General features: G+C 37.4%; 1 protein-coding gene across 2 annotated transcripts; it reads right to left on the reverse strand.

Annotated features, from left to right (window-relative positions):
- Positions 1-1,476: 1,476 nt before the first annotated feature.
- LOC108323859 (uncharacterized) lies at positions 1,477-14,933 on the reverse strand. Of its 2 annotated transcripts, XM_017556655.2 has the most exons (10): positions 14,593-14,933; positions 14,417-14,484; positions 14,280-14,341; positions 14,022-14,171; positions 13,174-13,350; positions 11,371-11,583; positions 9,240-10,930; positions 8,649-8,723; positions 8,495-8,564; positions 1,477-2,379 (listed from the first exon to the last, which is right to left on the reverse strand). In XM_017556655.2, exons 1-10 carry the CDS (start codon positions 14,790-14,792, stop codon positions 1,696-1,698), a joined length of 3,390 nt encoding a protein of 1,129 aa, XP_017412144.1. In that variant the 5' UTR covers positions 14,793-14,933; the 3' UTR covers positions 1,477-1,695. The 2 variants fall into 2 exon arrangements, with proteins under 2 accessions (XP_017412144.1, XP_017412145.1); XM_017556656.2 differs by lacking the exon at positions 11,371-11,583 and having other exon boundaries at positions 1,478-2,379.
- Between the last annotated feature and the right edge of the window lie 222 nt (positions 14,934-15,155).

Raw genomic sequence — 15,155 nt, forward strand, 5'->3', positions numbered from 1 at the left:
ATTGGTTACCTCTGAAAATGATGGTTGTGGAATTGTGGATGAGCCAAGAGTCGTGAGATAGATAATGGTAACTTAGAGCTGGCCATAGCCAAAAGACATGTCAAGGGACATTGAATAATCATAAAATGACATCTCCATTTTAGAGTTATTTTATTGAATTTTAATTTATTTTTTATGAATTCTAATGTTATATTATTTTAAAAGAAAATTATTCGATAATTGATAGAAATATTTAATATAATAATATCTTTTCTTACCAAATTTGGCCAAACAATATATAAGGTAGTTGATGTGTGATAACTCCAAATCACCATAAAAAAGAAAAGGTTTACGTACAAAAATTTCCACACTCAAGTTAATAAGAAAACATAAAACTGTTGGAAAACAGCGGTATTTGTTCCCTTCTCTGCTAACCCAAAATGGGCACTATGCGAAAGCCTAAAAATAGCTGTGTATGTATGCGTAGGGAAAAACAACACTGGAAATTTTAACGTGGAAAATCCTCTCGGAAAAAACCACGGGACCTAGTCCAGAAAATTATCTCCACTATGAAAGTAGGATTACAGTGTTTCTCTCACTCTCTGAGGATCTCTCAATAAATCTCACCCTCTCGGACGGTATACAAAAACACTCTCTTTTGCACACTCACAGTTTCTACTACACAATATCTTTCACCTCTCGGTGATGTTTCTCTCTTCACGGTAGTACCCGTGGCTTTCTCTCTTTTTCCTCTTGAATTCTTTCTTCACCGTTTGATTCTTGGTGAGTTGTGTTTTGCTGCACATTTTGCATTCATTTTATAATGAATGAAGGAAGAAAGGACAAGAAACATGGTTGGTGCATTGGAGCAATTTATGGAGCTTTAGTGAAGGTAGAAGACATCCTTCCTCAATATATGGTATATGAAAACATTGACCCTTCTTTTCAGCATGTGGATGAATCTCATTTTTATTTTTATCCAACAAAAACATAGGTGAGTATTTATGAATAAGAGTAATTATTAGATGTTATATTGGTTATAATAATATGTATTTCTAGGTTTTATAGACATGTTGATATACAAAATATAATAATAGATATAATAGTTATTGTCAAATTATAAATGGAAATCACATGAATAGTATCATATATCTCAAAAGTATATTAATAGATAATCAAAATATCATGGATCATGTTATTAGATATTTGCATATTGAACCTATTTTGATAGAAATATTTAATATAATAATATGTTATTTTATTGTTATGATCAATCATTTTTCTTTATAAAATGTTCTAATACAATTTTTTGATAACACGTAAGTTTAAAATTATAATTCTTAGTTGATATGACATTAATTAAATTAATTTCATGCAATTTTTTTTTCTGATACGTGATGTGATTTACGATTAATAAAAACATTTTGTTAAATTAATTTTAGTTTATTTAATAATTTTTCCTTCTTCAATCTTAAAAGCCAACTGCTCAATATAGATATGTAAAATTAAGAAAACTGGTCCTTCAGTGTGGTGAATAGCCTAACCCCCACACATGTAATTGGTTACTTATTACTTACTAGAAGTTATTATATTCTATCATTCCTTATTTTTTGCGATTTAAAATTTGCTAATAAGACAGGTTAAAATAGATTTCAGCTGATAATAATTCAGGCTCCCATAAATATAATACATTCTATAAGCAGCATTCAAAGTAAGTCAGATAGTTTTTATCAGCATCTGCAATATAGCTTCAGGATCTCTTATTATCTCCTCAATGCTTTCTTGCGAATCATCGTTACCTTGTGTAAAGTCAGCGCTAGTGTAAGTTCTAATTCCTGGGCCATGTCCTCCAGTATCCCTCTCCCTTCCTTGCTGTGCTCGCCTAACTTCCCTTTGATGCTCAGTTAGTTCTAGCCTTCTCTTTTTACGACTTAAAGGAGGTGTCTCTTGTAGTTTATCCAACACTAGTTCCACCCTCTTAGAAGTGCTGTTATGTTTGGCAGAGACCCTATATCCCTGTGGAGCATCATTGGCTTCCTCAGGAGATTGAAATTTCTGAAGACATGGTAGGCTTCTCTTCTGGAGCTTTAATCTTCCATTTCTGGATAGCCTGTCCAAGACACAAAGAAGACTCGAGGGGAAATCCAAAATAATTTGCTGACCAAATGTAGAATTCCAAAAGTTGATGGTTGGTTCTGAAATAGAGGGATATGGGTGATTGAGAGTTTTCTCAAATAGAGGTTCATGAAGTTTGAGCAAAGCGGAACCAAAGTTTATAGGAGGTTGACTTCTTCTTAAGCAGCTTAGAATTTCGGTCCATAGAAGTTGGAGTTGGTTGTTTGCTTTATCATCCTGCGTTCCCATATTTGATAGCCATTCAAGCAGTGAGAAGGAAACAATCTGCAGAAAAGTATAAGGAATATTAAGGCTAGTTTGATGAAACGAAAATTATCATGTAATTGTCAATTTGGTAAGCATAATGAAAGTCATATGCAGCAACTAATTATTTTTAAGGCATCCACCTTTGCTAGGTTAAGAAACCAATCTATAGTTCATATATTAGGATTAAACACTCAAAACTGACATTTCAACGTGGGTAATGATAGGAGATTATTAGTATATGAGAGGAGAAGGAGACGTTAGTTCTCTAACTGTTTTGACAGTTAGACAAGGGCGGGAATATGTGTATAAATGAGAGAGCGTTAGTTGGGGAAGGGATCTTTTGGAACATTGGTGTATATTGAACAGGAGTGTTATTCCTGTTGGGGGAGGTTAGGCTCCCATTACTGTCCCTATTCTTGTATTCTTCTATTGTCTAATAATACCAGAGAGGTTATACAGAGTCTTGAATCAATTCTTGGTGTGTTAGAGTGAGAGTTGAATTAGGTTTCTTGATTGGAAACCTATCAATTTGGTCCGACCTGCCGGATCCGAATTGGGTGAGAAGTTACGCGACGTGAGAATGGTGAATGATAACGAGGCAAGATTGGAGGCCATTGAGATTACGATGGAGGGAATGAAGGCTGAATCAGCGGCGGTACGACAAGACCTACAACAAATTATGAAGGCTTTGGGTACGCGTGGCAATCAAACGGAGGGAAGTTCGGATGACAGCTCGGTGAACGACAATCAACATCGAGTTGTGGGAGGAAACGAAAATGGAGGAACTGGCGATAGAGGGATGGAACAGAAACCTTGGCGGAAGAAGGTGGAGTTACCGACCTTCGAGGGAGAGGAGCCTCTTAGTTGGCTCAATAGAGCGGAGAGATTCTTTGACATACAAAAGGTGACGAACGATGAGGACAAGGTGGAAGTTGCGTACGTAAGTATGGAGGGAAGCGCGGCGTATTGGTTCACTTTTTGGAAAGAAAAGGCAAGGAACCGTTCATGGGACGGTTTGAAGACGGCGATGATCAACCGTTTCGGCAGTGGGTGTAGGGGAACAAATTTTGAGAGATTGGCTACGTTGAGGCAGGAGGGTACGGTAGAAGAATTCGCTCGCAGTTTTGAGGTGTTGACGGGCCAGACTAGGGGTATACTTGAGGAGCAAGTACTTGGGTACTTCCTCGCTGGATTACGGGAAGACGTGAAGGGACAGGTGCGAATTCAGAATCCTTCTGAATTAATGGAAGCGATGAGGATAGCAAGGGATGTGGAAGACGCGGCGCTGCGAGTTCAAGGATGGCAAGCAAGTGGGTTTAAGACGAACCCATACGTTATGCGACCCATCGGAAATGTGACGCGAACGGAGCCGGTGAGAACTGCGACGACCCAAGTGGTGAAAACGGAGGGTGGAGGAGTCGCGAGAAGAGAGGGAGTGGCGTCGAACATGGTGACGAGAGGGAGCGTTGCGACGGCCGGGGACGGTCGAACCAGGGCGGTCCGTAACTTACCCTATCCTGAGTTCCTTAAGAGGCGAGAAGAGGGTAGGTGTTATCGATGTGGAGGGCCCTTTGCCCCCGGCCACCAGTGCACAGAGAAGAGCCTCAGAGTGTTGTTACTGGCGGAGGACGAAGACGAAGGAGAGACGGAGGTGATTGACGATACAGGGGAGAAGACGATGGAGTTATCGGCGTTTTCTGCTGAGGGGTGGACCGGTCCGAGAACTTTGAAGCTGATGGGAACGATAGGTGAACGGAGGGTGGTAGTGTTGATCGACAGTGACGCCAGTCACAATTACATCAGTCGGAAGGTGATGGAGGAATTGGGATTGACTGTGACGGACACTCCGGCATACTGCGTAAGCTTGGGTGATGGCCATCGGAGGGAGGCGCGTGGTCGGTGTGACAAGGTAACAGTGCAGTTGGGGGAAGTCGACGTGGAAGAAGATTTTTACGTCTTTGATTTAGGAGGGGTGGATATAATTTTGGGAGTTGCATGGCTGGCCACATTAGGAGAAGTGAGTAGTAACTGGGGTAATATGACTATGATTTACAAGGTGGGGGATAGGAAGATATGCATTAAGGGTGACCCATCCCTATCGAGACAGCTGGTAAAGGCTGAGTCGTTGTTAAAAGTGGTGGATGCAGAAGCGGGGGCCATGGTGTGGAGTTTAAGTAGAGTGGAGGCAGATGATAGTAGTGAGTGGGGGACAGATTTGACCGTGGGACAGAGGGCAGAGTTAGTGACTCTGCTGCAGACCCACTCACACTTATTTCGAGGTTTGCATGGCTTACCTCCGACACGTAGCAAGGAGCACCGCATTCAGATGAAGGAAGGTGTTGATCCAATAAATGTACGCCCATACAGATATCCGCATCTCATGAAAGGCGAGATTGAGTGTCAAGTAGAAGACATGCTTAAGGCGGGGATTATCAGACCTAGTTCGAGCCCATTCTCCAGTCCGGTCATCCTTGTGAAGAAGAAGGATGGGAGCTGGCGTTTTTGCGTGGATTATCGAGCTTTAAACAAAGCTACAGTCTCAGACAAATTTCCAATACCTGTGATTGAGGAATTACGGGACGAATTGAAGGGGGCACGATACTTTTCGAAGATCGATTTGAAGTCTGGTTACCACCAGATTAGAATGGAAGAAGGGGACGTGTACAAGACTGCGTTTCGAACGCATCAGGGCCATTTTGAGTTCCTTGTAATGCCCATTGGTCTCATGAATGCACCGGCTACTTTCCAAAGCACTATGAACAGCTTGTTGCAGCCGTATCTCAGGAGGTGGGTGTTGGTGTTCTTTGATGACATCCTCGTTTACAGTCCAACGTGGGCCGGTGAACAGGTGGCATTTAGACTCAAGCTACCAGAAACAGCCAGGATTTATTCGGTGTTCCACGTTTCCCAATTAAAGAAGGTCGTGGGGGATAAAAGGATCGAAAAGGAGTTGCCTGAAGAGTTGCAAGCAGAAGGACCGAGTTTCTGGCCAATAAGGGTCTTAGACAGGAGGCAAGTTCAGCAGGGCGAAGAGGTACTACACCAAGTTTTGGTGGAGTGGCAACAAGGGGGTGAAGAGGGAGATACATGGGAGGATACAGCAACTATTCAGCATCAATATCCCGAGTTCAACCTTGGGGACAAGGTTGTTGAAGGCGGGGGGGTAATGATAGGAGATTATTAGTATATGAGAGGAGAAGGAGACGTTAGTTCTCTAACTGTTTTGACAGTTAGACAAGGGCGGGAATATGTGTATAAATGAGAGAGCGTTAGTTGGGGAAGGGATCTTTTGGAACGTTGGTGTATATTGAACAGGAGTGTTATTCCTGTTGGGGGAGGTTAGGCTCCCATTACTGTCCCTATTCTTGTATTCTTCTATTGTCTAATAATACCAAAAACGTAATTAAGGGAACATTCAACAGCATCCAAGGAAAATAAATCCCTTCATACAAGATAAACCTTGTCCAAACTTAAGAAAATACAACACACCCACTAGGACGAACCATTTCCTTCTTAAAAGATAACCCTTACTAAACTTAATAACTACCTCTACCGACTCCTAAACTGCCCAACCACCATTAAGTGTCATGAAACTTCTGATTTTGAACCTTCTTCCTAACATACACCTTAAAGGTCTTATCAATACTCCTCGGATTCCCGAACAACCTTGTCCTCAAGGTGAAAGTCTAAGAATTGATCACGAATGGTCCCTTCATCTTCCCATGTAGCGTCTTCGGGTCCTCCCGAATTCCACTGAATAAGAAGTTGAGGAACTGATATCCCATAGAGTTGTTGTACCCTAAAATCCAAGACTTTGAAAAGAGTTTTGCTGGAAGGTCCTGTTCAACTTGATGGGTACCTATGGCATGTTTAAGTTGAGAGACATGGAAGACAAGATGAATTCAGGCCGTTATTGGCAGCTGGAAGCGAAAAGCCAGTGGAACCACAAATCGCTGCCCAAGTACAGAAGGTGTCCAATGTTGAATTGCTAGCACTAAGGCCATTAGTTCCTTCTCATAAATAAACTTGGAGAAAGAAGAATTACTTAAAGCCTTGCTAAAATAAGCAATAAGCCGAGGATTTTGAGATAAAAAAGCCCCACACCTGCAGCTTCACATTCAACATAAAATCTGTGAGAGAAATCTAGTAAAGCAAGTACTGGTGTTGTTGTTAATGTTGTCTTCAAGATGTTCATAGCTTCGGTGCATTGAGCGGACCATACAAACTGCCCTTTATTTAATAAATCTGTCAAAGGCCTTGCATTCTTCCCATAATCTTTAATGAAATGTCTATAATACCCCGTAAGGCCTAAGAAACCCCTTAGAGCCTTAATAGTCCGTGGACCAGGCCAATCTTGACCAACCAACACCTTCTCTAGGACCATCTGTACCCCTAACTTGAGATAACATGACCCAAATACCTTATCTGCTTCTTCCCAAATTCACATTTTTTCCAATTAGCAAACAACTGTTGTTGTCCTAAAGTACTATGAACTTGGTGGAGATGTTCTTTGTGCTCCTCCCAAGTCTTGCTATAAACCAATATATCATCAAAGAAAACAAACACATTCTTCCTTAAAAACTCCTTCAAAATGGTATTCATGATGCTTTGGAATGTGGCAGGGGCATTTGACAGCCCAAATGGCATCACCAGAAACTCATAGTGTCCTTGATGTGTCCTGAACATCGTTTTAAGGATATCATTCTCCTTCTTCCTTATTTGATGATACCCTGCTCTTAATCAATTTTGGAGAAGTAACTAGCACCACACAATTCATCTAACAACTCCTCTATCACTGGGATAGGAAATTTATCTAAACTTATAGCCTTATTTAAAGCCTGATAATCAATGTAAAAAAGTCAATTTTCATCTTTCTTCTTAACCAAAATCACTGGAGTGGAATAAGGACTTACTGGGTCTAATAATACCTGTCTGGAACATCTCAACCACTTGTTTCTCAATTTCTGCCTTTAATAGCTGTGGGTACCTATAAGGTCTCACGTTGATTGGATCTATTCCGACTTTAATAGGAATTTGATGGTTCAAATGCCTTTTGCAAGGTAACTCCTGTGGTGTACTGAATATGCCTTCAAAAGTACTTAGAATTTCCTGCAACTCTGTGTTTTGCTTGGTTGTTAAATGGTTTTGTTCCCCACAACCCTTCTCCAATTTGGCATTACCTATCTTCCAACTAATGTCACCACTTCAATCTCCTTTTCTTTTAATAAAATTGTTGGAGTCACCTCTCTCTTGGTTAAAGAAGGATCCCCTTCTTCAAATGAAGGCAATTCTACTTTTTTCATCCACCCTGCTGGTTTTCTCTTTTTTTTTTCCTCCCATTCTTCATGTACCTCTTCTCTACTTCCTACTCTATCACCATTTACAGAATCTTTACTTCCTTCATAACCCTTTTCAATATTCTTAAGTCTGCCATAACATCCTCCATCATATCACAGAGCCTTTGAAAGTTGGCTCTAGATTCTTCCCTCATTTCCTTAATTGCCCTCTCTAATGTGCTCACTCTACTCTCCATGAATCTCTTGGTGTTTTTTATCCAGTAGGTCAGACCAATTTGTTAGGTTTCTTAAAAGTAAAAAACCAATCTATAGATCATATACTAAGATTAATCACGCAAAATTAACAATTCAACGTATGTTCACATTAACATGAATGGAAAACATAATTAGGGGAACATTCAACAACATTTAAGGGAAATAAATCCCTTCATACAGGATAAACCCTGTCCAAACTTAAGAAAATACAACACACCCACCAGGAGGAACCATTTCCTCCTTAAAAGATAACCCTTACTAAATTTAATAACTACCTCTAACGACCCTTAAACTGCCCAACCACCGTAATTGTCATGAAACTTGATTTTAAACCTTCTTTCTAACATACACCGTAAAGGTCTTATCAACCTTTGTGCAGTTCTTGGATGAAAAGACAAACAGAATGTGCTAAGACTCTTTATTCTTTAGCCGGTATCATAACTGAGTTGAGCCTTCTATCATGGACTAATTAGTAGTAGTAGTGAAGTAAACCCTCACCCTCCAAGTTGCAGCATATAAATAAATACACATGTTTCATAAAAGCTACTTCAACGAACTAAGTATGAATAGAAGGAACAAACCTTTAGAAATTGAAGAATATCTTGCTTCCAGTGAAGGCAACTAATAAAGCATGCCAACGCAGAATATAGCCTGGTATTAATGAAGCGACAGTCAAGTAGAGTTACAAATTAAACAACCACGAATGTATTAGAGGAGACAGCTTATATTACTTACCTTGAGGTGCCAACAAATCCAGGCAGTTCAGGCACTGGGTCTCGCACCATTTTTATTCTCAATAAATTCATATACCTGAAATGTGACATAAAAATGATCAGTAGAAACTTAGATATAAGAATCTTCATTTTGCACTTGCTTGACACATCCATTAACAGCAATTAGAGTAGGTTAGGTAATACCCAAAGGTCGTGTTACAATCAAAATAATACTTATACATGCTAAGTAAAGCAGCAAAATACAAATAAGCAAGTCAATTACTTGAATAAGTTGTGATCATAATCTCAAAATGCTAATAACTTCACACAAGAAATAGAATAGACGCCTACATATAAAATTAAAACAAAAAGACTAGTATATGTCAAAACGCCAGTGACATTGCTTTTACATCCCCAACTCAACACAGGATGATAGAAATATCAGGCTAATAAAAAGTACATCCATTTTGAAGATGCACTGTTTCTACCATTCAACTTTTATCATCCAAAGATATGAAACAGATACCCCACACAATAAAAAATAGACATGGCAATCACGTATTAAACAACTAGAAAGGCTCATCAGATCCTTACAAAGCATATTGAAACTTACTTGGTAACAAATTTTAAGCAGTTCGTTATACAGAACAAAATTTTCCTATCATGGTCAAATTTACTTTTGTCCAATTCAGAAACTAATTCCAAAGTCTGAATGTTTTCAAGAATGCAAATCAAGAAATTGCCAGATAAATGAAGGAAACCAAAATCCACATCATTGCGTGTTAAGTCAAAATCAGCACCGCTCTCAACCATGTCACTATTTTCATCAAGGTAGCTGCTTAACAACAAGCACAGGTCCCCAGAGAAATTGGTGGTTGATGAACATCCAATGAACAAATTACAAAGAGATCCATGAAGTGCTTTCCATGTTTGAATGACCAGTTCAAATCTCGGCTTTCTTTCTGGTGATACAGGATATTTGTCCAAAGAGCCACTAGCTGTCACGGTCATTCTTGGAACTCCAGAAAGTGCCAGGATGGGGTAAATTAAAAGATGGCATATGGAAGAATATACAGTGCTGTCAGACAAGGCTTCCTGTAATGACTTGCAGTTTGGATCAGATACACAGTAGTTCAGACCTTGAGCTAATGCTACCCATATGTTTAAGTAAATTGGTTGAACGTGTCTATACAAGAAACTAATGCTGGTGAGGAGATCTTCCAGGGGATCATTTGAAGAAAACATAAATTTAAAATATTCACACATCCCTTGTGATACGTGATCTGTTTGATGGGATTTCATGGTTAACTGAACCATCATGTAGAAGTACAGTGCTATCAAATAAACCAATGGAGAAACCTTATCCATATGAGAAACACAACTGACACTAAGAAATTTTAGATGTTTATTACGATCGACTGATTGCATGTCTTCAATGTACTTCAGATCTATAGAAATTCTGTACAGAGGAGATCCCAAGATAGAAGGACCTAACTCCTTTGTGATAGCATCTATGAACTGAACGGAAATACAGTAAACATCATAATTTTCTCCAACATCCGAGCACAAATCTTCACATACTTTCTTGATGAATGTTATTAATGAGGTCAAGCACTGCATAATACCTCCATAATTAGTAGATGGACTTTCAACATGCAGTTTGACTCCTTTCAGAGTATGTATAAATAACTTCAAAGCAGCATCATAAACGTGACTTCTATGATCATAAGTGACAGTTGGCAGAGATGCTTGATGGACAACATGCAGAATCGTACTCAGATAAAAGTCCAATTTATTGATATTCCAGGGCATCCATATAATTTGGTGTTGCTTCCAAGAGCATTTTCCAGATTGAGAATGTCCATTTTTAGAGTTTCTGTGGCTTACCCGGCCAGTTGACCGGTAGAGGACCTCCCCACTCTTCTGTGAAATACTATCAGCGAGCAGATCGAGGGCCAGGCTCCATAAGCAGATGTTCTTGCTATCAGGTTCATTCTGAAATATTGATTTAAGTATAGGCTCTAAAACTATTTTTATCATTGATGGCTCATTGACAGAGATATCAAGCTTATGTAGCAAATAACACCATGTGTTTAAGCAGGATGAATGAACTGATACATCACATTTACTGGACATGATGCCAATCAGTGGCGTCATTATTAGCTTTATGCTTTTGGAAAAGCCATTTCTTTGATCATCACAAATTTTCCTTCCTGATAGAGAATGCTCCTCTGCTGATGCGTTTTTCTTGGAAACCAACATTGGACCGTGAACAAGAGCGTCAGTAAGACCTTCCCAAGCAACCTGCACATAAGGCACATAAAAAGGTTACATAAGCAACAATAAGTAAATGAGGTTAACACCTAGTAAGTGTTTTGTGCATTGGTAGAGTGAAGGGGGAAGCATGGAGAGGGAGAGACCTGATTGTGTGTTTGGTAGACGGAGAGAAGAGAAAAAATAATTTGTGGAACCGACTATATTGTTTCTCATTTCATCTCTAGTCTATCAAACTAAATATTCAATTTTATTTCTTATTTATTCCCTTTTCTCAACTTAATTCTTCTCTATTTTCATTTCTTCTGTTTATTTCCTCAAAACCAAATACAGCATGAACGTCAACCATAATTCTTTAAGCCACTTTCTATCATGTCACTTTAAATATTGAACAGGTTTACATCCCAAATAATATTTCATCTTTGTGAATCATGGATGAGATAAAAGCAAACCAGTTACTCATATAATACCAGCGTAGCAATTTGAACTTGAGGGTCAAGATCTGTAAATGTACGTTCAGGAATTTTTAGCATATCATTAACGAGATGCCTACTCTTTAAAGCATGGGATCCAAGCATTTGGACAAACCATCCCCATGCACAAATAGCTTGCGTCTTCATACCATTTTCTAGCAAAACCTTCATCCCACTGAGCAATTTTATCTTCATATCTTTGATAATAACCTAATGGACAAAATCAGGTAAGTTGACAATAACACCAAAGACGAGTTTAAACTTCAAATCACTATTTGAACCTTACAGACCAAGCATGTCACGAACAATACAAATTTGATTTCCATTTTGCACTACCATAAAAATAATTTATATAAAAATATAGTAAGGGTGGGCATTGGATTCAAAAAAAAAAAAAAAACTAATCTATATCCAATCCAAATCCAAGAAAATTGATTGGATTGAAATCCAAATCTATTTCATTGGAAAAAATTGATTATGATTTATTTAATATAATTTAAATTTGGATTTAAATTAGTTTAAATTCATATCCATTTAATTTGAATAGAAGTGGCATCAAAACCTGGAAATTTAGTTCATGAATTCAATTTCAGTTTTATTTAAATTAATTTAGTTCTTTTTACTAAATATCTTGATATTTTTCAAAATTAAATTGGTAATTTTGGGAAAGACAGTGATCATATACAGGTGTTATTAGCACGATGGCTTAACAAAAAGATACATGTATTTGGTGATTCTAATTGAAGTTTTTCCCTTTTTCCTGTGTGTTACTTTTTTCACTGTTTAATTATTTTTTCATATAATTTTTTTCACTTATTTTGATCATGTGACAATATGATGAGCACTTATATATATGCTCTATATGTCCATCTAATTTTAATATAATGACTTTTCCTTGCATAAATTTTCTTATTTCCTTTAATATCAGTCTTTAAAAAAAATATACAAAAAATTATTTGTGAGCCGATGGCCTTTATAAGTTGGTTGGCTTAATTCAGCTTATTTGCTCGTTTGTAGGTTTTTCTATAACTCAGGTCATGTTAACAAACTTTAAAAGGTCATACTTAGGCGTTGAAAGAGTTTTCTAATTGGTAAAAATAAATCAATAATATCCAGGTCAAGACCGTGCCAAGGATGTCCCATCCAAGGTCAACCCAGCAACACTCCAACTATATTCTAAACCAAAGAAAAACTTTGCATATAGAGTAAAAAATTATCAGGCGAAAGCAGCTAAAAATTATCTTGACCAAATGATTTCTTAGGATGAACGTTGATTTTGGTTCTTCTTAAATCCCAATCCAGTTAAGTGGAGTGAACTAAAAATCCAAAGATATGGATCCATTAAAATGGACTTAAAGTGATTTATATCAGTATGATATGAATTCGATTTCAATATTTGGATTTTTTGTACATGTCTAAAATTTAGGCTGCAGGAATTACAAGTATGCACAAAGAAACAAACTTGCCAAGATAAAATATTGTAGTTTGGTATTCTTTGTGTTGGAATTCTAACATCAACTAGAAATAAAACTAATTTAAAATACATAAATGCAAAATTTATTTTACAAGTTGGTTTTGTAAGACTGATGTTTATATATATATATATATATATATATATATATATATATATATATATATATATATATATATATATATATATATATATATATATATATATATATATATATATATATGAGGAGTGTAATCTTGACAGCTTAAATAGCTATAATATAATCATGCCCATGCCACTAGAGTACGGATCCATCACTTTATATTGAAATCACAAAAATGTTTTGGTACCTTAGAAAGATCCAGAGAAGGAGGAATGACTGTGGATCTGATCTTCAACAGACACCTTTCTGAGGCATCCCTCTCCCTTTTATCTGTGCTGAGAAGTCTTCTGTATATTGGGGGAGCCCATATATGGGATGAGCCTTTCATTTGCTCGCTTAATTGACCTGATAGCTTCATTACAGCCTGTAATTCAAAGGTTAAAAGATCAGTATCATTAGAAAACTGCTAACCTAAAGATGACTTTCAAGAATAAATATGCGACGAGAACCAGACCACTACAATCACCAGGCATGCATAAAAGAACATCATCTTTAATTAGTGAGTGTTTAAAAAAAACATGATCAAGAAGCCAATATAACATTAAAAGATTTGAAATACATGGGCACGGTTTTGCTTTCAAGGTTATAGTAACATGTGATACTGACAAGATATATATTTAGCGCTAGTAAAAACACTGATTATTTTTATCCTCTCTGCAATATATTTTAAGGGAAAAATGCTCATCAACTTGGTAAGCATTGTTGAAAAAGACAACAAGGGGGAATTGGTTGATCTATAAACATTCTAAAATGACTAAAAAGTCTGGAGTTCGTTTATTTTGTTCCTAATTTTATTTGACAAAACTTAAAAGCAGTTCTTTAGGTTCTTTTAAAGCTATTCTTTAAACCAAATTAAAGTTTCACCTTAGTGAATTATGTAACTGTGGTGACTTTAAATACAATTTTTATTGTGGAATTATTGAAGTTTAAATATGATAATTGGGAAACAGCAAAAACAACTAAGGAACTACATATAAGTTATTTCAAATATTATTTGACCTCGTAAAGCACCAAGAATAAAGAAGGGAACTGTACCTGTGTAGCTTCAAATGTTGTGGACAAAGAACCCATGGGATTGTCTAGGGCATGAACAATTGCCCGTAACAAATAGTGAAAGTGAATAACAAGAAATGTTGCACCCAACTGTTGGACAGACAAGCACCATACCCCTAAATTACAAGCAGACTGTATAGCAACAGTCAAGAGAGATAATGTAAACAACTAAACATAATACATAAAAACTCTACTAAAACTGAAAACACTAATCAATATTAAAAAGAACATCATACGAGCCTTTAATTTTGTGGTTGTAATAAGTTTGGGCAATGTACTCAGAACCAAATTGGCATCATCCACTGCAAAAGCAAGGAAAAATAAGCTTTGCACAAAACCAAATCGATAGGTTGAAAAACAACTGCGAAACCAGATACCTCGAAGGACGGAAACAATGGATGGATGATAAAGCATGAACCCCAAACACTTCAACGCTTGAGTGGCACTGACAGATGATTAGATAGATTAATTAATGGAAATCCCAATTCTACAGAGAAAACAAAGAAAGATGTTTAAACGATTGAATGGTGAGAAAGTGGAAGTTTGTGCTCACATTTCTTCGTCGTGGTCGTCGACGATGTCGGAAACAATGGAGGAGATTATGGATTGGGCGGAGTGAGCGAGGAATTGGAGCGAAGAAGCGTTGACGCAAGAATGTTGCTGAAATTGCAAGAGGGATGAATAGCCTGAGGATTTGTTGAACTTGTCATTTGAAGAAATTAAAGTGTTGATTTCTTGAATCTCTTCTGACATCGTTTTCTTACAAAGATTTCTGAATGATGAAGAAACAACTCAGTCGCAGTCTCACACTACCTCGTCGGCGCGCCGGAGAGAGACGCCAGAAACCAATCCTTCGCGCCAAAACCCAGTTTCGCGGAAAACCCCTCACACAGGAAAAAGTGCTCTTTAATTGATTAAAAATGCTATCAGAATAAACACCACTCTTATAAGAAAATAAGTACTTTAAAAATGAGGTACTGACCCTCTTTTATTAATATTTTTTATTTCTCAATGTAAAAAAATTGATTGATGAGTACAAATAATTTGAGAATTTTGGGATAGTTAATATGAATTGATATTTTAAATATCAATTTAAATTATAATTCATAAATTAAT

The sequence above is a fragment of the Vigna angularis genome, chromosome 1 (assembly GCF_016808095.1).
Source record: "Vigna angularis cultivar LongXiaoDou No.4 chromosome 1, ASM1680809v1, whole genome shotgun sequence".
NCBI classification, from domain to species: domain Eukaryota; kingdom Viridiplantae; phylum Streptophyta; class Magnoliopsida; order Fabales; family Fabaceae; genus Vigna; species Vigna angularis.

Excerpts from the sequence above, each read along its gene's own strand:
- LOC108323859 (XM_017556655.2), bottom strand. The coding sequence starts at position 14,792 with ATGTCAGAAGAGATTCAAGAAATCAACACTTTAATTTCTTCAAATGAC. Across the intron at positions 8,724-9,239 it reads TGCTTAAAATTTGTTACCAA|GTATATGAATTTATTGAGAA; the intron begins GTAAGTTTCAAT and ends GTCACATTTCAG. Across the intron at positions 2,380-8,494 it reads ATATTCTTCAATTTCTAAAG|ATTGTTTCCTTCTCACTGCT; the intron begins GTTTGTTCCTTC and ends ACTTTTCTGCAG.